Here is a 26,619-nt window from a genome sequence, read left to right on the forward strand (position 1 = left end):
TGAGGAAGTAAAAAAAAAAAAAAAAAAAAAAGGAGAGCCAGAGAACTGTTCTAATCATAAGTAATTACACGTTCATGTACGTGTCAATGCAATGAACATTGGGTCTGTGTCAATGTATTTACACAAAATGAGATCAGTCATCTTAGTATTGCTGAAGAAAATTCCTGGAATTGAGAAATTCTTCAAAGACTTTCAATTCAGGGAAGGAGCACTGAAAAGGGAACAGGAAGCTTGACCTCCCAGACGTGCTATGTTCACAACAACTGGAACAGATCACCAAGAACAATGTACTTACTAACGGAGCACTAACAGCACAGTGCATACACTTTTCCATCTTTAGCATACTTACATCATCACCAGAGAAATACTGATCTATGATTTCAAACGCTAGTTTATAAATGTCTTCATTCTCATGTTGTTGCAAGGCTTCAATTTTCTCTAACCCTGGACAAAAGAAAATTGAGAAGAATTTTAAAATTAATTGGGAGTGAATTACTGACTACTTTAGAAAAAAAAAACCTAACTAGGAAAACTCATGAAACTACAGAAACATACTAGAACATAGTATAAGGGAATCATCTCTCTTTTGAGATAAAACCCATTGTACTTCTGGTTGTTTTAAAATTTTATTATTGTTTTTAAAACTATTGTTGTCTAGTGCATAGCTTTTGTTTCATGCCTGTACGCATTCAAGGCCAGGCTGGATGTGGCTCTGGGCAGCCTGATCTGGTGCTTGGCAACCCTGCAGGGGGGTCCTTTTCAACCCAGGCCTTCTATGATTCTATGATTTTGCACATAAGCAAAGGAAGTGGCTTTATTTAACCAAGGCAACGAAATCTCATCCTAAAATCAGATTAAAATCCTAGTCTCAAACTGGATGTGTTATACACAAGAGAAAAGCTTCCAATACATCAAGTTCTCAAAACTTACATTCAGTGCTACCTTACTATACTACATCAATTAAAACTAAGATTGGAATATCCCAAAGCCTGATTCCTCGTTCTGCATTAGCCATAGTGAAATTATTATTATGGAATCATAGGATGGTTTGGGTTGAAATGGACTTTACAGACCATTCAGTTCCAACTCTGTCATAGGCAGGGCTGCTACTCAGCAGCTCAGGCTGCCCGGGCCCCAACCAACCAGGCCCTTGAGTGCCTCCAGGAACGGGGCATCTACAGCTTCTGTGGGCAGCTGTGCCAATGCCTCACCATCTCTGAATATCCCCTCTTTTAAAAAGTTTGAAGACATTCCCCTTTGTCCTGTCACTGTCGGACTGTGTAATAGTCAGTCCAGCTCCTGCTTGCAAGCTCCCTTAAATACTGGAAAGCTACAATGAGACATTCCCAGAGCCTTCTCTTCTCCAGGCTGAACAAGCCCAACTTCCTCAACCTTTCTTCTTTGGAGATGTGCTCCAGTCCTCTGGTCACCCTTGTCGCCCTTCTCTGGACAAACTCCAACATCCTTCTTGTGCTGAGAGTCCCAGACCTGGATGCAGTACACCAGGAGCCCCATGAGAGCAGAGTAGAGGAGGAGAATGCCCTCCCCCTCCCTGCTGACCACCCCTCTGCTGATGTAGCCCAAGATACTGCTGGGCTTCCAGGCTGTGAGCACGCATCACTGACTCATGTCCAGCTGGGCTGTCTTCAAGGAGTTCTTCTCGCACTCTGTACACATATCTGGGATTTCCCTGACCAAAGTGCAACACGTTGCACTTGGCCTTGTCAAACCTCATTAAGTTCACATGGGCCCACTTCTCAAGCCTGACCAAGTCTCTTTGGATCGCATCCCTCCCTTGTACTGTGTCAACTGCACCACTTAGCTTGGTGTCATCAGCAAACTTGCTTAGGGGCACACTCCATCTCACTGTCTATGTCACTAATAAAGATGCTGAAGAGCTCTGGTCCCAAGACAGACCCATGGGGACACACCACTTGTCACCCATCTTCACTTGTATACAGAGTCGCTGACCACAATGGCTGCAACCATCCAACCAGACCCTTATCCATCCATTCCACCACTCAAATCCATCTCTCTCCAACTTAAAGACAAGGATGTAGTGTGAGACCACATCAAAGTCCAAATAGACAACATCAGTTATGTCTCCTTTGTCCACTGATGTCATCACTCCATCACAGAAGATCCAGTCAGATAGATCAGGCACCATCTGCCCTTGGAGAAGCTGTGCTGGCTGTCTTGGGTCACCTCCACATCTCACACGTGCTTTAATATAGCATTCAGGAGGATCTGCTCCATGATCTTCCCAGGTATAGACCTGAGGTTCAACAGCGTGTAGTTTCCTGGATATTCCTTTCTACCTTTCTTAAAAAATAGAAGTTATGTTTCCCCTTCTGGGGGAATGTTAGGGTTCCTCATTGGGGACCTCCCCTGACAGCCATGAATTTTCAGATACGATAGAGAGAGGCTTGGCAACTACAGCCAGCTCCTTCAGGACAATAGCATGCATGTGAACCTCACAGACTTGTACATACTCAGCCTCTGACTTGCTCTGCTCTTAGATTGGGAAGTATTTTGCTCCCCCAACCTGCCTAGAGGTTCAGGGACACAAGAGACATAGGAAGCCCGTCTGAGAGTGAAGACTCGCTGAGTACATCAATGGTCTCCATGTCTGTCGTTGCCAGCTCTCCCTTCTCATTTATCAGAGGGGCAACACTTTCTTTGGCCTTTCTCTTTTGACCAATGTAGATGTAGAAACTCTTCTTGTTATTTTTCATCTCCCTTGCCAGTTTCAGTTCTATGTGTACCTTGGCTTTCTTGATCCCATCTCTACAAATTCAGACTGAATCCCTGTATTCTTCCAAAGCAACACATCTCTACTTACACTGCCTGTGCATTTTTTTTTTTTTTTTTATCTCTAACTTTGACTAGCAGGTCCCTATTCAGCCATCTGCTACCAAGGCTTTGAACTAAAGCAAGAATTGTGTGTTCTACTGCAAAACCAAGTATATTCAATAACCAAATGAAATGAAGTACAATTCTCATATAAGCCTAGGAACATCAAGCTACAGAAAGCTCCTCTACTAATTGTTTCTAACATGACTGCCCCTAAACTAAGATAAAGAGAATAGAGTGTCATTTGCTTATTCAGATGGCCCACAGTCCCAAAAATTCTGTACTGAACATCCAACAGCAGCAATGAGAAGATAGAACAGAATTCAGTAATTTTTTTTAAAGCATAGTAAGCACGTACCTCCACACTCCTCTATAATTTCAGCTATTGTGCTAGCCTCATCACCAGCCATTATCAGGATGTTTTTCAGACCATCCAGCACCACCTGTACCACTTGAGAATCCTTTACTGAGAGTAGATTGCAGAATGGTGGGATTACATTTTGCTGTACAAGGTATTCAACCTAAGTAATGGGAAAAAAAAAAAAAGTACTTTGAACATTTTGCTTCTTAGAAATGGCTGCACACACAATGTTTAAGTGACAACCTGAAATCCTACTATACATACCTGATCTTTTCTCCCACTTATTGTCAAGTTGCTAATTGCCCAAGCAGCTTCCTTCTGTGTTCCAAAGTCACCCTGAAGAGTAAAATTAATAGCTCATTAAAAATCCAAATGGAAACATCTGTCAGGCTTATTATTAAAAATTACACACTCCTCATGTCAGGTTTATAAAAAGAGGATGACAACTTGCATAGCTGACAGCTTGACTGACCTTAGCCAGCTGGTGTATGATCATAGGGATTAGCCCAGCATCTATTACAGCCTGAACTTGTTGCTGGTTTCCTGCTGTGATATTGGAAAGGAACCAAACTGCTTCCTAAAATTGAACAAAATAAAAAAGCAAAACACATTTTTGAAAACAGTCAACAGATGAAAAAAAATCAAACTGAAAAAAAACAGCTTCAAAACCTCAACTCATACCACAACCATCTCTAAATAGAGCCTCCAGGTTTCTTCCCCAATAGCACTTCCAACACACAAGCTTTTAATGCACTGTGAAAGCCAAACACACATGAGATCGCTACAAAATTGATATGATTAATTCACTGGGTCAAAGTATTGCTCACTTCACACACTGGCAGCAATACCAACTTAAACCTTACATCCACTTTGCACTGCTACAGCCATAGCCACATTTTAAACTCTAAACAAGCTTTGCAAAGAAACCCCCAATAAAAAAAAACTTCCCCTGCAAATTTGGACCTGGCAACTCAGTAGTAGCCTTCTATGCCTCCATCTCCTGTTTACTCCCTTAAATATGAAGAAGAGCTTACAAAGCTCATTTGAGTTTTTCCATTAATAATCAGACAAGACTTTCAGCCCTGAGACCTTACCCAGCCAATTATCTCATTCAGGTGGTTCATAACATAGCTAACATCTAATGGCAATAAAAAATTCCTGGTTACAACAGGTTATTTTGCCAAGCCAACCAAGAATATCCGAAAAAAGCACTCAACCTGAACTAAAAACAACCTGATTTTAATAAGCCATCAAACCAATCATAAATACTTGAGAAAACATAATGGGTTCCATTTTTTAGGGAGGTACATTTGACTTTTATTTGTATTTGTTCCTCACGTTATTAAAACAAAAAACTCAAAGGTATTCATAGACTCCTCTTAAAGCAAAATAGCTCCTTCTTGGTTTTCAAAAAGAGCTCTTTTTTATTCTTTCCTGAGTGCTAGAAGGGGAGACAGAAAGAGATCACAGCAGTCTGAACTGCTGAAGATTAACTTCTTCAGCACTACTGGTATTTTCCAAGGCCTGAAGAAACAGAATCCCCCTCTGTGATATGGCTGAAATGGGGAAATCTAGTAAACTAAATACAGGAGCAGAGAAAAGAGAAAAAGCCTCTTTCCCAGCCAGCCCCATCTCTGCAGGGAATGATGGCATGATGATTACCAAAAATAAAGCAAACATCATCAAATGCAGCTCTAGAAAGGAGGACACTTATCACTTCCTTTCATCTAATTCTCCCTATTCCATCTAATCCTTCGCAACAGCAAAGTTCCTTCTGCCAAAAGGAAGGAGGGATAGTTTTCAAAAAAAGACGGTGGTATTCTGTACTCAATGAAGATGGACAACAGAAGAGAAAAAACTGTGAAAAGAAGTTTAGTTTTGTTAAACCCCTTTAATTTTGGGGAGGAAAAACTGGGCCATCCTTATCCATCTCACTGAACTCAATCAAAAGTAACAATCCTCAGATACAAAAACCTGTAGTATAAGGTTCACCACTTACTCACTTTGCAAACAACAGCAACAACAAAATCATACTTCAAAGCAAAAAACCAGTCTTCCCAAAAATCAGCACTGATGCATCAACACTAACGAATGGACCCTCAATATGCCTGTTTGACTTCTGCCCTAATTATGCACCAGACTGAAAGGCGGTGTCTTCATGCAGAATTGCTGACATCCCAGAGATAACAGCTCTGAGAAATTCTTCTGTAACATGCTACCGTTCACTGTTCTATTTTTTAAACAACAAGATTAAGCAAAGAAGAAGCAGATGATAACATACCTTGTTTATCTTCTCTTTTGGATGTGTCAGGAGGTTTGGGAAGTAAGACAAAACATCACAGTTGAGAACAACTTGTGTCTGTTCATCAGTACCAGTCACTATGTTGCCTACTGCTCTCAGTGCTGCTGTCTGAACGGCCGAAGTGGGAAGGGAAAAAAAATTGCATGTTAAAAACGTTGCTGTTACTTATGTTAAAATAAAGATCATTTTTAAATGTCTCTACAAAAACAATGCAGAAGAGAGTTTAGCACTACAGCTTCTGAGTTGCACTCTAGAACAGGCACTGCTTCATCAAAACAGAAACACACAGTGCAGTATTTTACTGAAAAGCATGCTGCAGATCAACTCCAAAAGATTAGAAAGTAGAAAAAGATTAGAACAACAAAAGATAATTTGTCATGTATCTGATCTGAGTTACAATAAACATATCTAGGCCTTGACTATGGCTGTAAACGTTGCAAGCTTTTTAATTCACGTCTCCGTTGCAGAATAATAAAGAAGAAAAGACTACTCATATTCTTATTTACTCTCAGTTGACTTTCAAAAATGCACATTATATCCTCATGAATTAATAAATGTTTTGTAAGTGATAGAAAAGTGATAGAGACTCTTTTCCATCAAGTGAACTCGTTTGACAAATTTTAAGCCAGGCAGCCTTCATCCAAAGTCCAAACTAAACAAATATGGCAAATGCACAGATACCATAGAAGCTTCCACATTCCAGTGGTTAATTTATAAAAATCAAGCACACATTAACTAACTTAAGGCTTCCCTTTGTGTTGAAAGTCAGTTAACCTACCTTTTGTAGAAAATTAGAGATTTACTAAAAAGACTCAGAATCAAAGACATTAACATTCAAAAAGTATCAAACTGTAATTGATTTCCATGAGTTACTCAGATGCTGCAACCAGAAAAGAGTACACATAATCTGAGAAATCTAAGTTATAAATTTGTAACCTGCTGCTTTATTGAAATAAAAAAAATACTTCAAAAAGAGTTTCAATATAATTTTAGATGTTTTTTTCTTGGTGTAGGTAACTTTTTTGTTCAGTTTATCCACAACAACTGTGGCTGCAATGGTCATCTCAGAACCCCAGTAACAGACTTACCTGAACTTTGACCTCCTGATGACTCAGAAGGGGAACTAGAAAAGGTACGACTCCTGAATCAATCACCATCTGTATCTGCTCGTTGCCACCGTCTGTTAAGTAGGACAAAGCCCAAACGGTGTCCACAAGAATCTGTATGTTAGAAAGAACGTAACATAACTTACACACTGAGCAGCAAAATTCATATCACTGAATCTTAATTAGTGATTATTTTCCACGTCTGGGTAAAAAAAAAAAAAAAAAGAAAAGCAGCATGCCATTTAGTTACAGGAAAAACTCAAATGCAACCTGATGCATTAAGTGTTGGATTATAATAAGTTAATAAGATAGACAGATTATAAAATAGATTAGATAATAAATTGTAATCTATAAGTTATAATAGGTTATATATCCTTTTAACTGACACATTTTGGTGCATAAAGTTACAGCACACACCAAAGGTAAATTGTTGGCTTTGATTTGCATTTTGGAGACAGATGAATGGCTCAGTTAAGTAACTGACTTAGTAATTTTCGGAAGACAATAGTGAACCAACTTCTCAGCCCTGCTCTCATCTGTTAGATCTACTATCTTCTGAATACACAACAGCTAAATGGCCTTAGTCTTTAAGCCATCTAGCTACACTTTAATGCCTTTGATCCACAGTGCAGTCTGAAGTTAAACTGCAAACTATCCTTCATACTGAGATTTAAATCTACAGCAAAGGAAAGAACTTTCTTACACCAGCTAAAGGACAAACACTTATGTTAAGATGGCAACTGTTCAAGAGAAGGGAATAAACACAAAGAAACGACTATCGCACAGGACACACTTAAAGAAAATAACAATGAAGTCACTGGTGATTTGGTATGGATGATTTGAGAGCCCTTCAAAAAAATGGAGAGGTACAAAAGTTAGTTGTTTTAATGGTAGGATTTGAAGCAGAAACAAAGCTAGCAGAAAAACAGGTAATATCCCATCACTCGGAGGTGATGTTAGGAACTAAAGGAAGAGAAGCCTGGACGCCTCTGAGGGCATTTCTAAGTCAATTTCCAAAGCTAACTAAAGCAAAGCAGTTACTCTGGAATTTTAAGGAAGACTAGAGCCTGAACTCATTGCACCTAAGTGAAGTGTCTAAATTAAGAGCACAGTAAGCCTACTCTCCCAGTTTATATTCTGTGTGTTAAGACACCTGTTCTATTCTGTGAACTAAATGACCTTTTGAATGGGGCTCTCATCTGATTTACTAGAAAGAGGTTAGAGCAATAGGCTCTAAATCCAAGCAACTTATTTATGTTCTGAGGTGAGATGGTCTGAAGCAGTTTTTGAAGGCTTTGCAGGCAGAGTTTGTGCCCAGAGTGTCTCATGGTGAGCAAAAAGGAGTTAACAGCTCAGCTCACTGAGATTTAAGGAAGCTTCAAATGAGAATGGCTCAACACAGCATACCCAAAAGGAGATCTGTGAGCCAGCTTCCTCTCTCTGACAGCTTAACTGAAAGAAACCTCATCTGCTATTTTAGTAAAGGTATCTGCACTCTACTTTTCAAATAGATAGCCGTCCAAAATTTCCAGCTATTAAGAAAGCTAAATAGTACTGAAGGTGTGAGAAGGACCTTCCCCACACGCTGTTTCCACCCATCTCCAGAGATCAGGCAGCACATACCTACTGCTCTCCTGATGCAGCCTGCTGCTGCCTTCACCTGCTGCTGCCTTCACCTGCTGCTGCCACAGGGACAGCAGAATGTGCTGCAGTGGAGCCAGCATCACAGCAGAAGCAGTGAGAGATGGAGCTTCACCAGTTTCCTGTCCCACAGCCCTGGTGATGATGAGAGCAGCAGCCACCAGAGGTGCTCACAGGACTGTCTGCTGATCTACCTGCATCACTAACTCAGCACCACAGATAGGTTTGCTGCTCCAGTACTGGGAGGCTGGGACCACACTGGTACTTCCAACCAGCACCTGATTCTTGGGATGAAAAAGATGGGCACCCTCACTCAGTCAAAACCTGGCACCACGTAGTCTCAAATCTAATTTAAGAAGCTCTCACAAAATCAGTCCTTGCAAAAAGCTTTCAAATTTGCCAGAAAACAAAACAAAACCTATAGATTAGAAGTATTTTTGGTTTTGCTATGACTCTCCATTTTGGTTTGTCCAAATTATGAACTGTAAAGTCACCGTGTGCTGTCTCCCACTCACATTACACTGGGATAACCCTGCAAAATCCCCAATTAAACTGTTTGCAAATATGTATGAAATGACTACACCATTAAAAGAGCAGCAGAAGCACTGCTACTTCATAGAAGAAATAACCTAAGCCATTTCCACCAACTTTATGCCCTATCCCCAGACCCACCAAGATGTTCAATTTCTGCTTCCTTAAATTGTTGTGCTACTACAGCAACAATTCAAGACATTACAAAGTCCTGATAGGAAGAAGAGCTGAAAAGCAGCTCAGTATCTCTTACGTGTATAGATCTTGGTTCCTGAACTCCCAATAAAAGAACTCAGGAGGTAAGACCACTCTCTAGGACTTTGAAAATGTATGCAAAAACCATGGCTCAGGAGCATAAATATTTAAAAACCTTTAATAATTAAATATTAATGTATTTAAATACATTTTCCTATGTGATTTCCTTAGTCAAACAGGTTGCAAATTCAGGCATCCAACAGGTTATCTAACAGAAGTTAGATTTAACCATATGATCACATTATTTGACTGGTCTGATATACGGAATCATACATTCCATATCAGAGAATGATTAAATAGCCCCTGAGTTGGAAGAGACCCACAAGGATCAGAAAGACCAGATTCTTGCCACACAAAGAACTAACCAAAATTCAAACCTTATTATCTACACAAAGTAACAAATTGAGGCAAAATAAAATTAAATTAAATTAAGGCCAAGAGTTAATATCAAAATTCCAAACTTCTAGAGCACAACTCTGTAAAATAGGATTTTAGAAAAAAGTAGTTTCTAGTGTAAAACTAAGACTTTTAGAAAATATATTTCAGAAATGGTGTTTGCACTTCCTTTTTCCTGCTCTGAATGACCATGATTACATTAGTTTTAGTACTTAATTGTACGTTTACTGCTTAACTATAAGCAAGTTAACAAAACCAAGTTTGCCACAAACACAATCTCAAAGCATTTTCTCTTTAAACAACACAAAAAAGCAAAATATCTAAAACTTCAGAAATTACTTACGTTTATATCTGTATGGTAAATGAGAACACACAATGCTGGCAAAATCTGAAAAGAAGTTGATCAGTCATTACAACAGAATAAAATTTGCTGTGCAAACATGAATCCAAATAGTGTCAACATAAAACTTAGCTTGAGATTGAATTAGTATATTACACTCACGTACTTCCCAGCAACTGCTCATTCCCCTGAAGTATGTATAAAAATATGTACCTTATTTAAAATTTGTAAAAATACAAGACAGTGATACATTTCAAAGACACAAAGAGTAGACTATATTTTGGAGGAAAACAAGCAAACATCATAGACATCTTCCTGATCATCAGTGTAAAGGGATTTTCAGATGTTTCTCAAGTGGGGACTTGACAACAACTGTATGTTCACAGCTAGTCAAAACCCAAACTAAACTGTATTCACTAGTCTATACATACTTCCTCTTACTGAAAATAATTGCATTCCAATGATTCTGTTTATAGAATATATACAGAATCATGTTTATAGTCTTTTTAGATAAAAGTGCGTTAACACCTTACAGAGTGTTAATTTTTCTTGTGTCCATTTTAATATATAAGTAATCAGTGTTATCTGTCAGCTTCAGATGTTATGAGTAGCTCTGCTGCTATCTCAGTCAAATTACTTAACAACTAGTAAGTGGCAGAAGACAGTGGCAAAAGACATGCATAAATTCACAGTAGGTCAGTGTGAAATATCTGGCCTCTAGTGCAGAGTATAAAAAAGTATCTGTCTCATAATTCTGTATTTACCTCCTGAACTGTCTCCATAGGCGGTGGGGGGTCCTTATTCCTGCAGAGATTTACAATGACCCATGTGACGTTCCGAAGGAAGGTGATGGGAATGGAGGGATTGATGAAGGACAGAAGAGGTTTGACAACTCCCAGTGATATGACATAATCTCTACACTGAGGACCATCACCTACAGAAATGAAAATTGTTGTAAAAGAAATTACATTAAAAATGGAAAATCTTGAAATGTATGCAATGGCATGTTGGGATTCTGAAATTCTATGTTTCCTCACCAATAGTTTACTTCTAAAAGTTCGTGTTCAATTAAATATACATACATACAGATATGTATGTATATTTTAAGAGACACAAAATTTATCCTGTTAACATTTTGTGCAGCAAGTGACACTATTCTTTAGAAAACAATAGTATGTACGTACGTAATTCTGGCCACATGAAAAAATATAGTAAGCCACAGAACTTAGAGGAAACATAGTCTCATATGATAATGTCAATGTTCAAAAGTCAAATTCTAAAATGAAACACTCCCTCAATGCAAATCGTGGTAAGAACAAGAGTTACCGATAATATTTCCCAGAGCCCAGACAGCCTGCTCACAAACGTTCTGGTGCGGAGAATGGAGTAGTCTCAAAAAGAGGGGTACTGCATCTGTGGAATGCAAAGATTGGATTTGTTTTCAGTGGAACTCAGATACTGCAATATACTTCTGAAATAATGAAAAACTGAATAACCGAAATAATTAAAAATACTTCAATTGGTTCATGTTCAACACCTTCTCTACCATGCTTTACGCTAACATACACGCTTCTGGTACGAAGAGCATAGAAAATCTGTTAAACATTTCTATAAAAATCTGTAAGAGGCAGAAAATACAAACCTGAGAACAAGTGAATTAAACAACAATGCTGTCCACATTTCAACATTTTGCCATATTTTTCCAAGTGCTACCTAAGAGCCACAAGTATGTAGGCGCTAGGTTTAATTTCCTGGTAATTCAGATGTTAGAGTTATCCAAGATAGCAATACATACCTAGCAGAATGACATGCCTACTCATGCAAACGTGTTTCAAATCTCGATTTTAAGAAAATAGCTTCCTCCCAAGAAGCGGCTATAGTTAGCTTCCACGTGTAGTGAAGATTTACATCCATCTGCCATACAGCCCTAAGACAAGTTTTTATTTGTTCTTATATAACAGAAGCAACACAGCGGATTAAGGAAGTGGTACTGATTTTTGGTTTCAATCTCTGCTGCATTAAATACACTTAAGAGCTAAGAAACCATCCTTCTGCTGTTCCTGTGAGCTATCTTCTCTCAGACAACTCATATTCTTTTTCACATGGGAATTCTTATAGCAGTTTTTAAACTCTACATATTATCATACTCATCCTATAGTCATTCTTGCAAAATAGATCAATTTATATACTGTAGAAGGAAAAAATATTTTTCTTGTAGAGACTGTAAGCACCAAAATAGCTTTGGAATTTTAAAAAACTACAACAGTTTGTGAGTAACTGTGAATTGATATCCTGGTGATAATTTCACATGTGGTAACAAGCCAAAAAAAATCCCTGATACGTTTTCATGAAAAAAAATGCAGAGGGATGAAGAATGAAGAGAACGTAGAATTCTTTCCCTGCCATGGATGAGTTATGGAGTAGTTTTCTACAACAAGTTGGGAGGCACAGCAACATAACACTGTTTAGAACACTCTCTTTTCTTGTCACAACCATCCCACTTCCATTAGCTCAAGGGGAATATTCAAGCTTCCTTTTCTCTATGACTACTGAAATTACACTGTAGCTGTACATATATTCAACATATTTCAGAGAGGAGGGTCAGGTATGTAGTTTACACTTGACTGCAATCCTGCTTTTAAAGCAGAAATGAAAATAGTTCATATCAGTACTCGAGCAGGAGAAAAGACTGAGAAAGTGGGAGCTGCAGGCTATCTGATCCACTTCTCTCAAAAAAATTAATTACTTCTGCTCCAAATTGGTTCTGCCAAGATCTATTCTGTGTGTACAGTACCTTCTCTCTCTTGCTAGGCCCTCCAACTGCCATCTGCCCCTGACTGCCGAGGCCTTCTTTTGTGTTCAGGCTGCAGCAGCTTCCTCTGTAGCTGCAAGGGTCTATCGCTTCATTCCTGCAAACCAGCCTTTATCTAAACAGAGTTCAGAGTCCCTTGGTCACCTGCCAGAAGGAGGCAGCTAGGCTTTCAGACTAAACTTCCATATTCTCTTCAGAAGCAAAACTAAGGAAATATTTTTTGCTTCTCTACAGTCATTTTATCACGCTTGCTTCTTTTCAAGTGTTACCTAAACAGATTTTGGAGGGATGTATCCACCCTGAACTTTGTGCACCCAACAGCGATGCTTTCAACTCTGCTGTGCTGTGCATATGCACTTTTTCATTTTAATTTTCAGTTTACAAAAAAAATAAAATAAAATAAAATAAAAAATCAAAGAACTAAGTCATCATTTTCCCATATAAAAGCATTGAATATCAATATGTCTAGACAATTTGCTCTATAACTGCTCAGCCATAGCCTCCCATTTAATGACAAAACATTGCGTTTAGCACAGAAGTGATTGCTTAAAGATAACCGTGTCAATACACAAAAGCTACATATATAAACAAAACAAAACAAAAAAAAGAACAGTTTGATTCAACTCAGCAAACATAATTTATCTTCAACTAACTTTAATTTCCTGTCTCTTGGTAATGGAAGTCTCACTGGCTGGTTAGGAGCCAAAGCCAGCACAACAAACACAGTGCGTACAGGAGAGACAAATCACACAGTCAAGGAAAGGAAGGTAATTTTAACTCTATATTTAGATGGGCAATTTTACATAACTACGTGTATTTAACAACTTTAGTAAGATTTATGAACACACTATTGAAGTAGAAAGAATTACTTTCTAATGTAAGTTTTATTTTTAGGGGAATTAACAGCACGTGAATGCAAAAATCAACACTAGAAAGGACTAACATTTTTGTCACACTCATTGTATCATCTGTCATTCTCTATTTTCTTTAAGGGAAATTCAGGTCTGGGATCCTTAATATTAATCATTATTGACAAACAGATTAACCTTTAAGAGCAAAAGTAGAAAGTTCTGAGAAAGAGGACAGGCATATGCTTTTATTGTTTTAATAGTTTTGATAGCGAATGGTATTTGTTATCCAAAAATCCCTTTTCCCTTTAACCCCAAACACCCACACCTCCCAATAAACATATTGTAATACTTACTAGACTGTACAACAGCTTGAGTTTGTGCAGAAGTGCCTGATGCTATGTTAGTCAACGCCCATGCAGCTTCAAATTGTAATGAAGGACTGTAATGAAATAAGTTTACAGTAGTAACTTGAAATGATCTTCAGATTATGTTATGGTTCACTTCAGCACTATTCACTGTATGCACTCCATGATGCTACATTTAAGCAGTACCACCTGGCTACAAGATTTTTTTAGAAAAACCCTAAGCTTGGACATTTCAGAAGAACAGAGAGGAAAGCAAAACACATATTTTACATTCTACGAGCTTTTTAAACTGCTAATCATTCTGACCTCATGTTAGTAAAAAATAAAAAGAAAGAAAATCAGTAACACTGAAATATCCACCAACTACTGAAGCTGACTGCTACTCAAATCAACAAGTTGCCTCCAGTATGAAAGACTTCTGGTACACAGCATCATAAAATTTGATTATGCCTCTCTAATAAGTAACAGACAACTCTTCACACCCAGCCCACCCAAAGGCCATGCACATTCAGTGTAGAAAGTGCAACTGCCTTACAGTAGGAGTTCTTAGCAAATTAACCATGGCTGACCACAACTAACAAAACCTTGTAGCCTTTCTAACATCACACCCAAGATCAAATACAAGCAGATACACAGGGAGAAAGACTTCTGTCTGCTCTATCACAGACAGGGTACAGGTACACCAATCAGTACCAAAGGACAGCATCATACCTGTACTGATCCTAACTTACTAAATGCAGATAAGAAGTGACAAATACAGTAAAAGTGAGGGGAATGTCCAAACTAAGATTTTATCCATCAACTGTTGTCTGTGCCAACAGCAGCCTAATAAAACAAAGCACGAAAACTTTTAGAGGTTAAGAGTTGTAAAAGCTATAAAAGAGTTTAAGGCCTACAGTGACTGCAGTAATAGCAAGGTGTCCAAGACCCAGAAGTAGCACAGAATATTTACTGGTAGGTGACTACTTTTAATTTTTGACATCTTCCTCAATGTTTTACATACAGCCATATCACCTGCTTCCCTTACGTTTTTCTCATGCATTGGTTTCCAAAGCATTTTCAGGAGTTATTGGGGATAGGATTGGAAAAGAAATCAAGATGGAGGTACAAGATGTGTAAATAAAAATTTGTAAAAACAAACAGCACGTGTAAGCAGCTATCTATAAACCTTACATTCTAGGATCAAATGCTTTAAAATTCTAGTTCTGAATTGGTCCTCATGCACACAATGAATTTTTCTTCCCCCTGTGATCTGAGTGCCCTTGGGATAAACTTTCAGTTATAACACAAACAACAGCTTTAATTATCTGCTACACAAACTCTTAGCACAATTTATCTTTACTGAACATTACATAGCAATCACAATCAAAAGGACTGCCTAAGAAAGCGCTGAGTTCACTTTCAAAAGGCCTTTTAAATGTTTACAAAGATAAATCATACAAACAACCTAAATAAAATTCAACTTAAATTTTCACAGCACTGAACCATCTAATTCTAGAGCAGACAGGCATTTGTCTGCTTTCAAAACACTACCTGATTTGGACTTACTGCCTGCTGTTTTCTTAGTAACTCTTGTGCTAAACAAACTAGAAACAAAGCTAGTCACAGTTCATATTTTTTTGCAGCCATCCAATTCCACCCAAAATGTCAGTCTGCACCTTTTGAAGCTCCTAGCCCCTGTGGCTGCAGAAATGACTTTGAAAATGGAAATCCTGTAAATACATTTGTGGCTCACTGAGACCAAAGATAGCCTAAAACATTTACCTCAAACATGTTAATCCCCATCTGTCTCAATAAGAGGCTCACAGATTGTGGAATACAGCACTTTTCATTCCGTGACATGAAAGTCGTGCAACAACATGCACAACATTCTCTATCTCCTCTACTGGAGCTCTCGTTTTCCATCAAAGAATCAGAACACAAAGCGTGCTTACTGTGGTGTTCTATCACACGAGGGAGCAGCACAGAGCCAGAAAGCCCACCATGCAATAGGAATGAAAGGAGCCACAAACTTGAGCTAATAACCCCAATGAAACAGATGACAACTGTATTCTCGCATACAGAACAGCCTTGTTTGCAACCATGCATACACTCTGCCTTCTCAAATGCCCACACTAAGTTTGAGGCAGGTTTCTTAAAAAAAGTTAACAGGAAAGTCTGCAATATTCAGAACCAATGAGAAATGTAGTAAGGTATACTCCATTAATTAGATATTCTCAAGAAAGCACTAAAAAAGAAAATGACATTTCAGCAGCAGAATAAACAATATTCCTGGAGAATTTATACTCTGCTGTCATGGAATCTGATCCATTGGGTTAGACTGTAACATGCTATGGATCCTCAGCTCCATTTGAACAGTCATCTGGATAGAGTTTTTCAGTGAAAATGAACATTTGTAAAGGTATACTTACTTATCATCCCTTTCTAAGCATTTTACCAGAATTGGCAAAATTCCAGATTTTATTAAGTCATCAATAGGTGGATTTCTGTCACTGGATAGGAGTTTTCTGTGAAATGAAATGTAGAAGTAAAATAAGTAACTTTCATCGTGAAAAATGTGTAGAGAGTTCATTTCTGTGCCTCTGTTCATTCATTTTTACCTTGCAGCTTGAACAGCACTCAGCTGGATCACTGGGTTGTCACTTGTGGCATTCTGAAATAATAACAATAAAAACTAAAAATGCACAGAACAAGCACTGCTAATTATAAACAAATAAATGAAGAAATGAATGTAACGTACCTGCAGTATAGCTTCTAGTGTTACATTTTGCTTGAAAAGAAAAACAAAATGTTTTAGTCATTTTGTTGCTTTTGTTTCCTTCTTTTTCAACATCTTATGCAATCAAACTAATTTAAACAGTGCATCAGTTCACGATTTTGCTTTCAAATAACTAGAAGGCTTCCACTGTTAAAGTAAAAACAGAATACTTTGTTTTGAGATACAAAGGCCTATAGAAGTAATTTCCAGAATCGAGGGACTTACTGCTTTGAAGTCAGCATCAACATCAGAATCTTCTAAACTTTCTTCTTGGGGAACGTTTCGTTTTTTCAAAAGATGTTCATCTCTTTTGTTCTGGAAAGGAATGGCAAAAAACACATACATTCCATGCTAATTAATAGGGTGATGATATAATAGCCCCTTTCAAAATAAGACTTCAAATAGGATCGCTTTTATAAAGCCATTTATAACTGCAGACAGAATTCACAGTATTTCAGACAGAGCTATAGTAGTCCGTGAAATCTGAATGGAAAAAAAAAAACTTGCAGTTATCAATTTTCTAACAAAATTACTGTACACGTAGATCTGGATGACATTCGTGTTCAGCCACATGTAACAGAAACTATTTTCCAGTGTGAGATCTTCAGCTAAACGTACTTTGAAGTTCCCTTGCTGCATTAGTTTTAACCCTGTGTTAACCCTGTGTGTAAAGCAGCACTGACACCTGTGGCATTTCACAGTCAGCCTGCTCCAACAAAGCACCCTCCAGCCGTAGCTCCTTTAAGGAATTAGAGAAAACACTGCCATTTCAGTGATAAGGTAATGATTCAATATTTATACCTTTAATTAGAACGCCTTGAGCCCTAATTAAAAAAGAAGGGAATCAAATCGGTGCTTGCAACTGTATCCAGACACTTCTACATCTACATCTACAATGTATAAGACATCTACAATGTCTTAAAAGTATTATTCCAAAAGTATAAAGTGGCATTTTCCAAATGTTAGACTGGATTTTTTGCGTGCTATGTCTAGAGATACATTTAAAAATAGAAAAGACAGCAGAAAATGATGATGCAGCATGTATATCTGAATACTTTTTTTTTTTTAATAAGCACATTAAGATTTCAATCTCCAATGAAGCAAAACACTGGAAAAGTGTATTAAACAGCTATAACACCTAAACCAAATATATTATCCCAGCACTGAACAGCAGGCTTTGTGGTTTCCAAACAATTATCTGCTGCACAATCAGTAGTGACTACGGAGATCGTATTGTATTATGCTTCTACCCAAAACCATTTAAACTGAATTATGTTCAACGGAGCCCCCCCCACAGCTTTCTTTTGGAGTGAAGGAAGACAAAAATGAGCAGGCAGTTCAATGCTGAGAAGACACCATCACACAGACAAGCTGTACTGTGTGGCTAACAGATGGATTCGCCATGAAGACCTGTGTCATATTCCTGTTATTCTCCCACACCAAGCACTTGGTGCTGCCATTTTAAGCAAAGAGCAAACACCACTCTACCTGAGTCAATCTAGCCTTGCTCAAGCACATTTTGCCACTGTTTGTCTAACTCACAGTCAATGCTTTGGCAACTGCAGGGAACAGATCTGATTTCCAGAGGCCCCTTCCAGGTGCAGGTCTGCGTTATTCCCCTGTGAGGAAGCGGTTCCTTCCTGTCTCAAGATGGATGGCTCTTACATGAGCACTTGTGCTGTGACTGTAAAACACACCAAAACTGGGAGAAGGGACTGATGCTGGAGGAATGTCCTGATGCCTTCAGTACTACCGCCCTTCTCCTTCCACCCAGAGATACCACTTCAGTTCACACTGGCCACACTGGAGTCCACACATGCATGAATGGACAAGGAGAAAAATAGTTATTAGTGTGCATATGCTGATTCAGCATTCATTTCTTGTCTACAGAAAAGATGCAGGCTGAATTAGCTGGGGTCTTAGTGCAGAAGTACCACTAGCTGTCTGCTGGAGCAAGTTAAACACTGCAAATCATCAACTGGGAACAACTGAGTTTCTTTGTCACTAGCAGCAAACTACAGTGGTAAAAGGTAGTTTTCAGACTGAGTTCCCCTTAAATCAGTTGCCTGGATCATAAAATTCAGGGAGAGAGCTTTACAGGGTTTTTGTAAAGTATGTTTGTTTTAAGAATTGCTCTCCATGGCCATTCAGCTGTAATATTTACTTGTTTTCAAACAGTGATTCGTTATCAGTGGTGCTCAGCTATGTGTTGCAACATCTTACAATAAAGACAGGTGATCTTTACTCTTATGTTTTTCTGAAATCCTTTTAGATGTAGGACTCACACAGATCCCACAGATCCCCTGTCTGCAATGATGGAATAACCAGAATAGTCAAGAATTACAGCAAATGAGAACTATCTTTTTATGGAAATAAAAGAAAAATCCAGTTAGGAAATGTCACAGAATCCCAGAATCACAGAATGGGCTGGGTTGAAAAGGACCACAGAGATCATCTCGTTTCAACCCCCCTGCTATGTGCAGGGTCACCAACCACCAGACCAGGCTGCCCAGAGCCACATCCAGCCTGGCCTTGAATGCCTCCAGGGATGGGGCATCCACAACCTCCTTGGGCAACCTGTTCCAATGCGTCACCACCCTCTGGGTGAAAAACTTCCTAAGCACAGCTCAGACATCCTCCACTGAGATCCCTCCAAAATGTGGAAGGGATGAAAGAATGATTTCAAGTCAGTCTTATCCTGTGTGGAAATTCAGAAGTAAGGTCCAAATCCTGTCAATTGCGTTTATGTTAAATAGATGCTACCCATTTGTAACAAAAACCACATTATTAAAAGGGATAGGAACATTAAGATATTCACACACATGTGGACTGCATTTATATCTAATACACATTTCATCGACCCTCCATTTTTTTTCCTCCAAGATGACAGTAGCTAGAAACAGATGAAACTGTATGATTCACTTGCTAGCTTGAAACATCTAGGAGTTTTTGGATGCAAAAAGCAAAGTCACACTGTAACTGTGGTACTGAATACGGATGTGTCTCACTATAGATGTGTGCCTCTCTTCAAAATAAACATTATTTTGAGCTATCAGTGTTTTTCAGGGCTGTGTCTCTATGACAGTGTAACATACAGGTTGTGGTATCCAGAAACTCTAGAAAGAAGGAAGATGCATCTTGATAACCTCTCTCAAGCATCCTGAAATACAAGGATGGTAAGAGCTGGAATATAACTGAGAGTACAGAAATCACAGATGGAACAAAGCATGAATCCCATTGTGGGTGACTGAACAGCATCTGCACAGAATGGAAGGAATAGCCTTTATCTGCCAAGCAACTGGAAAATCACCCCCCCACAAACACCAGGTGGTAACTTCAGAGCACACCAGTAGACAAAGCACTTCAGAAAGACTACCTGGCTGAAGGCATTATTCTTCAAGATGCACACTTCATGTTTCTTCATAGTGAGTGAGCTTCTGTACAAATACTGCAAGCTGACATAGTTTGCTTGAGTAATATCTAGAAAGGTGTGCACAAATTCTCTCTGCTTGTGGCCAGAAAATGGGTGGTGAACATATATATTTTTAATTAATTAATTAATTTGAAGTTCCTCCAATTCCCTATAAATCTTCCACGGATTTGGACAAAGAGGGCAGGAGGGCAGCTTGGGAATGGACACAAGAAGATCAGGAACAGAGAAATAAGTGTTTCTTCTTCAAGAAAGTGTCCATATGCACACTGATGCAGTGGGTATCTCCAAATGGTACTCCCCACAAAAATCCTATTTACCTGGAAGGAGGTTTCATGAATCCCTAGATGAAAAGACATGGAGAACTGGTCTAATGATAGAAAACAGCTCCCACGAGCAACTCTGCGAATAGCAGGAATGGAATCATTCCACTGCAAAGCCAACAATAGTGAGAACTGCAAAGCAATATTTCAAATTCTGATCCATAAAACATACATAATCTAGGTTTAAAAATTTACTATGAAGGCGGTGAGGTACTGGAATAGGAGCTAACAGAGAAGCTGTGGATCCTCAAGGATGTTCAAGGCCGGGCTGGATGTGGCCCCTGGTAACCCTGATCTAGCAGGTGGCAGCCCTGTCCATGGCAAGAGGGTTGGAACTTGATAGTCTTTAAGGTCTCTTCCAACCCAAGCCATTCTAATCTTCTGTGAAATCCTACTGAGGGACAGGATCTCCTGACTAAAGAACTGCACCAGACTACTAAGAAATCTTAACGTGGTGAGACTGCATAACACTGAGAAGTCTTCCATTTCTAGATGCATGTTAAAAATGGCCAGGAGATACACCATAACTGAACTAATCAAAAACCTGATTCTCCCCTGTTTCAGTAAGTAGCTCCCTGAAGAGCCCCTTACATCTGCACACACAACAGCCAATTCCTTTGGCAGCATGAGTGTGCCCGAGGGAGTAACTCCTAATGTTGGTGTTAACCAAAATAAGCAGGAACAACCATGTAAGATATACTGCCCTCGTTTACCTGTAGGAGAGAACTGAATTTCCCAGGACATAACAGACCATAGCTAGAATTTCTGTGAATGCAGGCAACATCTTCAGGCTGTCAGTCATACAGTGCAACAAGCTCAGAAAGTATGATCTGAGACAGGAAAAGTGAGATTGAACAAGAAAGTTCCTGGAGCTGCTCATTGTTTGCAGATGGTTGGACTGAAAAACTGGCAAGAACATACAGAAGAGGAGTGGAACTTCTGCATGGGCCTGAGGCAGACAGGCCAGCACTTACTGAAAAGCACTAAAAATTTCTTACTGAGAATATTTGGGGTTGGAAGGCACCTCTGGAGATCATCTAAGTAAAAAAAAAAAAAAAAGCTGTTCTTATTAGCACTTCTTATAAATTCAAAACATTCATGGAACCTTCTAGTTTTAAAAAGCAGCTCTAAGGCTATTTGAAACAGCAGTGTATACAGTACTTCCATAGACTGATTGCTCCTCTGCATAAGGTAAAATAAAACATGATTTGCACCTTGGCATAATATTAAAACACTGGCATTTTGTCATATGGTGAAAAAAAAACCTTATTTTTTTTGTTTATATCACAGCACTAGCCTCTGTGGGCTTCTATGGTAAAGCTGAAGACAAATAAACCTGCCTGGATACAGCCACTGCTCAAAGACCAGTGGGAAATCTTTCAAGAGGAGATTGGAATTCCTGCTGAAGGGTAGGGCCTTGTCACCAAGGAAACAATGCAGGTCTTCTCCTTCAAAAGGGAAAGCCCTCAACAACTGCCTGAACCACGCCTGTTACCTATAATGAAGTCTGCAAGTTTATTAGCAGCAACTGACTGCTGGTTACGAGCTTGTCGGTGTTCTGATAAAGATCACACTACAATAGTCTACAGATGTTTCCATACGAACAAAAGGTTTGTGGGCACATATGACTGGCAAGAATGCCAAACAGGAACAATAATAATACCATGAGAGCACTGTGATGATCCATTCACAGCCTTTGATGATAGATACCCATCCTGCTTGCTTCACTGAAGTGGGGAGGTTAAATTTAACTACCATTAAGCAAGCAAATCCTGCTACTTCTTGTTTACCTTCTTGGGTGATGGCCACAGGATTAAAAAAAATGCCTATCAATGCAAACAAGATGGAAGAATTCTTCTGGTCAAAAATGATATCCATTAAGCTATGTACTGAGTTCAGCTTACTACCTCAGAACATGGCAATGGGACGTGCTAATGGAGTTGTGACAGGTGTTTAGAAATACATAATCATATATACTTTTCAACTTTTCTTCAATTGAGAAGCTTCAAGTGAAAAGAAACAAGAAAATGTTTGCCTTCAGGTGAAAGAAACTTTATCAAATACTTCTTCACATCAGGGAAAGGTCCACAAACACAGTTTCTAGTAAGAAGGAGCTCTGAGCTGTCTGGACATCTCTTCTAAGATACTGCTGCTGAGAGAGAACAAGCTGTGTTAATTCTTAGGGTTTTCACTTACATGTAATTTCAAAATCTTTTAGATTTATTTTTGATTGGAGTGGGGCACCTTAGTGCACTGGCTGCAGTCCATCATGAAAGGAATAAAATGCCTGCAGATTCAACATCAGAGTGGCAAAGGGATGTTCTGAAAACCTCTACTGAACATCCTCTTAATGAAAGCTTGAACGGATTTCTAGAAACAGCTCTGGGATATGAACCTGGGGAAAGATTCAATTTCTTTTTTAATTGCTGGGAAAGGACCATTAGTTGGCTCTACTTACTGTCTTATTATTACCGTCTTACAGAACTTATTAACACCTACAGAGACTTAAGGGCATGACAAAGGGAAAAAAAAACAATCAGAAAGCCTTGAGATGATGACATAGGAACATGTTCTCTGGTCATTTGTTAAGCATACAAGGATGCTATCCAGAAGAAAAAAATTAGCAGTGATCTTGGGAAGTGAAGAAAACGAGATCTACATCCTACAAGTTAGGAAAGTTAAGGCTCTAACAGAAATGAATCTGGTCAAGGATGTTAAGGGCAACAAAATGAGCTTCTGTAAGTGTATCTGTAAAAAAAGCAAGACAGGGAAAATAGGGGCCCACTATTGAATGAAATAAGAGATCGGGTTACAGAAAACAGGGAAAAGGTCAAGGTACCATTTTTGCTTCAGCAAGACTGGTCTTCAGGAATGCCTGGATCTAGAGATCAAAGGTGAAGGAAAATGTACCTTTGGTGGAAGAGGTTTAGGTCAAGGCATTTAAGCAAATCAGACATTAAAAAAATCCATAGGTCCTGATGAAATGTATCCAAAAGTGCTGAGGGAGCTTGCAGATGTCACTGTGAAGCCACTCTGTAATTCCTTATCGATTACAGCAACTGGGAGAAGTGTTCAAAGAATGGAGGAAAGCAAACATGATGCCTCCATTCTCCAAGAATGGCTAGAAGAGAACACAGGGAACTACAGGCTGATTAGTCTCATCTTGATCCCTGGAAAGGGGATGGACCAGCTAATCCTGGAAACCACTTCCAGCCGCACAGAGGGGAAGAAAATACCAGTAGTAGTCAGCATGGACTCATCAAGGAGACCAAAGCTTGACCAAACTGAGAAGCTTTGACAATGAAATTACCAGCCTGATGGATAGAAGGGGGAGCTGAGAATAAAGTAAGGCCTTTGACATGGTCCTTTGTGAGATTCTCAAAGATAAGCTGTTGATGAATGGACTGCATGGGCAGTGACTTTGGTTGAAAACTGTCCTAACTACTGGCCAGTAGCACGAAATCTTAATAGAGACTAAGAACTAACAATGAAACCCAAGGGACAACATTGGGTTCAGTTCTTTTTAACATCTTCATTAATGATTTGCATCATGGGACACAGCGTATCCTCAAAGTTTGCAGGAGATGCAAAATTGTGAGGAGTAGCTGAGAGCAGAGCTGCTATCCAGACTTCAACAGTCTGGAGCTGTGATGATAGGAACCTCATAAAAGTTTTGCAAGGAGATGTACAAAGCCCTGCACCCTGGGACGAACAGCCCCAGGCACCAGGACATGCTGGTGTCCACTCAGCTAGAAAGCACATGGCAGTTCTGGCAGGCATCAAGCTGGATACAAGCCAGCAATGTGCCCCCATCACAAAGAAGGTTAATGGATCCTGGGCTACACTGAGAAGTGTTGCCAAGCAGATCTAGGAAGGTGATACTTCCCCTCTACCCAACACTGGCGGCACATCTGGACAGTTATGTCCTATTCTAGGCTCCCCAGCAGAAAGATGTGGACATACTGAAGAGAGTGTAGCAAAGAAAGAGAGAGACAACAAAGGGACCAGTCCCATGAAGAAAGACTATAGGAGCTGAGACTGTTCAATCTGGAGAGTGGGGGATCTCATAGTTAAATCCCTGAAGGGAAGGTGCCAGAGGTCAAAGCCAGGCTCTGTCAGTGGTGCCTGGTGCCAGGACCAGAGGCCATGGGCACAAACTGGAGCACAGGAGGTTCCCTCTGAACACCAGGAGCCCTTCTGTGCTGTGCAGTGACGTAGCACTGGCACAGGCTGCCCAGAGGCTGGGGGGTCTCCTCCTTGGGGATCTCCCAGAGCTGCCTGGATGTGGCCCTGAGCACCTCTGCTAGGCCCCGCAACCTCAGCCATTCTGTGAAAAAATACATAAACAAAGGAGGTTCTGCTATCTAACCTGAGCACATCTCTGGAAACGTTCAAGAAACGCTTAGATGTTATACTAAACAACATGGTTTAGTGGGGAAATATTGATGGTAGGCAGACCCTTGGACTGGATGATCTTGGAGTCTTTTCCAACCTTGATGATTCTGGGAAGATTTGTTTTTTCTTTTGCACTCTCATCTTCCCCACCACAGCCCTCCCAGCAGGATGAAGACAGATCTTTCTCTTCAAGGCTCATGACTGTAGCTGGGAGGTACTGCACACATAAGAAATCTTATTTAAGAAGGATCAGAGTAGAGATAAGTACTGTATGCCAGAGAAGCAGGTAAATGGATGTATGCCCATGGCTCCTTAATCCACACACTAGTTAGAAAATAACTACTTTGTATTGCATCAAAGTTAATTGTCAATTAGAGCTTTCATGAGCTCATGTCTGCGAGTTCTCAGACAGCTGAGTTTGCCAAAGTCAAAAATAAACACCTTGTGAGGGAAGCTTTTAGGGTTCTAGTTAGTGCATGATAAAGGAGGACAGCATCCTCTGTTTCTGCTGAAGTTAGGAGTATAATGCTTCAAGTGAAGGGTAGCATGTGACCTAATGACTGTACTAGCACTAATCTGGCTAAGTACTATCTTTCTTAGAGCAAATAAATGGTCCAAGTTGAGAGCTTTATCCTCCCTTGAAAAAAAAATTACAAAAATTGCCTAGAACCAAAGGATCCCTAAGAGCAATACAGTTACAGGTTTCACTCAAGTACAGAACCTTAAACTGAATCCTAACCCTCCTCCACCACTACATACTGAGAAGTTTAAAACTGGCACCATTATTTTATTTGTCTGGAAAGAGAGGTGGCTACTTTCTAACCTTTTAGGACCACTGTTGCATCCATAGTATAGCCAGAATCCAAGACTCTCTTTTCACACTGGAACAGGCTGCCCAAGGAGGTTGTAGAGTCTCCTTCTCCGGATATATTCAAGACCCAGCTGGATGCCTTCCTGTGCAGCCTGCTGCAGAGAGCCTGCTTTGCAGGGGGGTTGGATTCGGTGCTCTCTAGAGGTCTCTTCCAACCCCTACTATTCCATGATTCTGTGAATCAAAGAAGCATAGCAGGTCCACTCTCAAAGTGTTAAACACTAAATTAAAGTGTTTAGCAAGGCCAATATGGAATCAGAGAAGGACACCTGACTAGTAGGAGTGTCATCTGACTGTCATCTGACAGTGCCAAGCCAGGACTGGGCCAGCATTTTGCTGGACAACTGCTATGTCTGAAACAACTTCACTTGCTGAGCTGATATATAAATAAGTGGTTGGGAAAAAAAAATGTAAAAAAAAGCTGAAATTCTGAGTAAGAGCTGCAGCATGCTATGGAGACAGCAAATAAGGTTAATATATTTTTGAAACACTATGTGTTGCAACTTGATGTCTTGAATTTCAAGAAAATAAGCACCTCACATTAATGCACACAAATTGTTTATTACTGTTCAAAGCTGTGATTTATTTATTCCATCTTACAAAAGAGACGTGTAAACAACTTCACCAGGTCCACTGATTTAATAGTTACACACAAGTTGATTCAAAAGACAGATCTGCATCTATCCAGTCCTTCAACCGTAGGAATCAAGAATATGTATTATATGTATATATTTGCTTGTCTTCTTCAAAAGCCAGGTGCACACTCAGCATCTGGATAGCTGGGATTGAGAAAAGATATCCATGAAGGGACACAGATGATCACTGAAGTCATGCCAACACAGGCATTCCTGAATTTGACACACGTGCTAGAGTAACAGAGTTAGCTCTAAAGCTGAAAACTGAAGCAACAATATTACATCTGATCCACTCTACTGCTGGAACTTAGTTAACTAATTTACCCCTTTACATTTCAGTCCCAAGTCTACACCAGAAGAAGTAGTTTCACATCTGCCACAGAGTTCTTGCAGA

At 39.5% G+C, this 26,619-nt stretch overlaps 1 protein-coding gene across 1 annotated transcript in view; it reads right to left on the reverse strand.

Annotated features, from left to right (window-relative positions):
- Nucleotides 1-127: 127 nt before the first annotated feature.
- The window catches only part of KPNA3 (karyopherin subunit alpha 3), a 32,214-nt gene continuing 5,722 nt past the window's right edge, over nt 128-26,619 (reverse strand). Inside the window, exons 3-16 of the mRNA XM_010728794.3 lie at nt 16,797-16,886; nt 16,554-16,583; nt 16,414-16,466; nt 16,225-16,320; nt 13,802-13,887; nt 11,112-11,198; nt 10,550-10,719; nt 9,789-9,833; nt 6,605-6,736; nt 5,496-5,624; nt 3,687-3,791; nt 3,479-3,550; nt 3,212-3,374; nt 128-444 (exon numbers count right to left, since the gene is read on the reverse strand). Coding sequence (XP_010727096.1) covers nt 143-444; nt 3,212-3,374; nt 3,479-3,550; nt 3,687-3,791; nt 5,496-5,624; nt 6,605-6,736; nt 9,789-9,833; nt 10,550-10,719; nt 11,112-11,198; nt 13,802-13,887; nt 16,225-16,320; nt 16,414-16,466; nt 16,554-16,583; nt 16,797-16,886 — 1,560 coding nt within the window. The 3' untranslated portion in view covers nt 128-142. The remainder of the gene's footprint in view (nt 445-3,211; nt 3,375-3,478; nt 3,551-3,686; nt 3,792-5,495; nt 5,625-6,604; nt 6,737-9,788; nt 9,834-10,549; nt 10,720-11,111; nt 11,199-13,801; nt 13,888-16,224; nt 16,321-16,413; nt 16,467-16,553; nt 16,584-16,796; nt 16,887-26,619) is intronic.

This window comes from Meleagris gallopavo, chromosome 1 (assembly GCF_000146605.3).
Source record: "Meleagris gallopavo isolate NT-WF06-2002-E0010 breed Aviagen turkey brand Nicholas breeding stock chromosome 1, Turkey_5.1, whole genome shotgun sequence".
Lineage (NCBI taxonomy): Eukaryota > Metazoa > Chordata > Aves > Galliformes > Phasianidae > Meleagris > Meleagris gallopavo.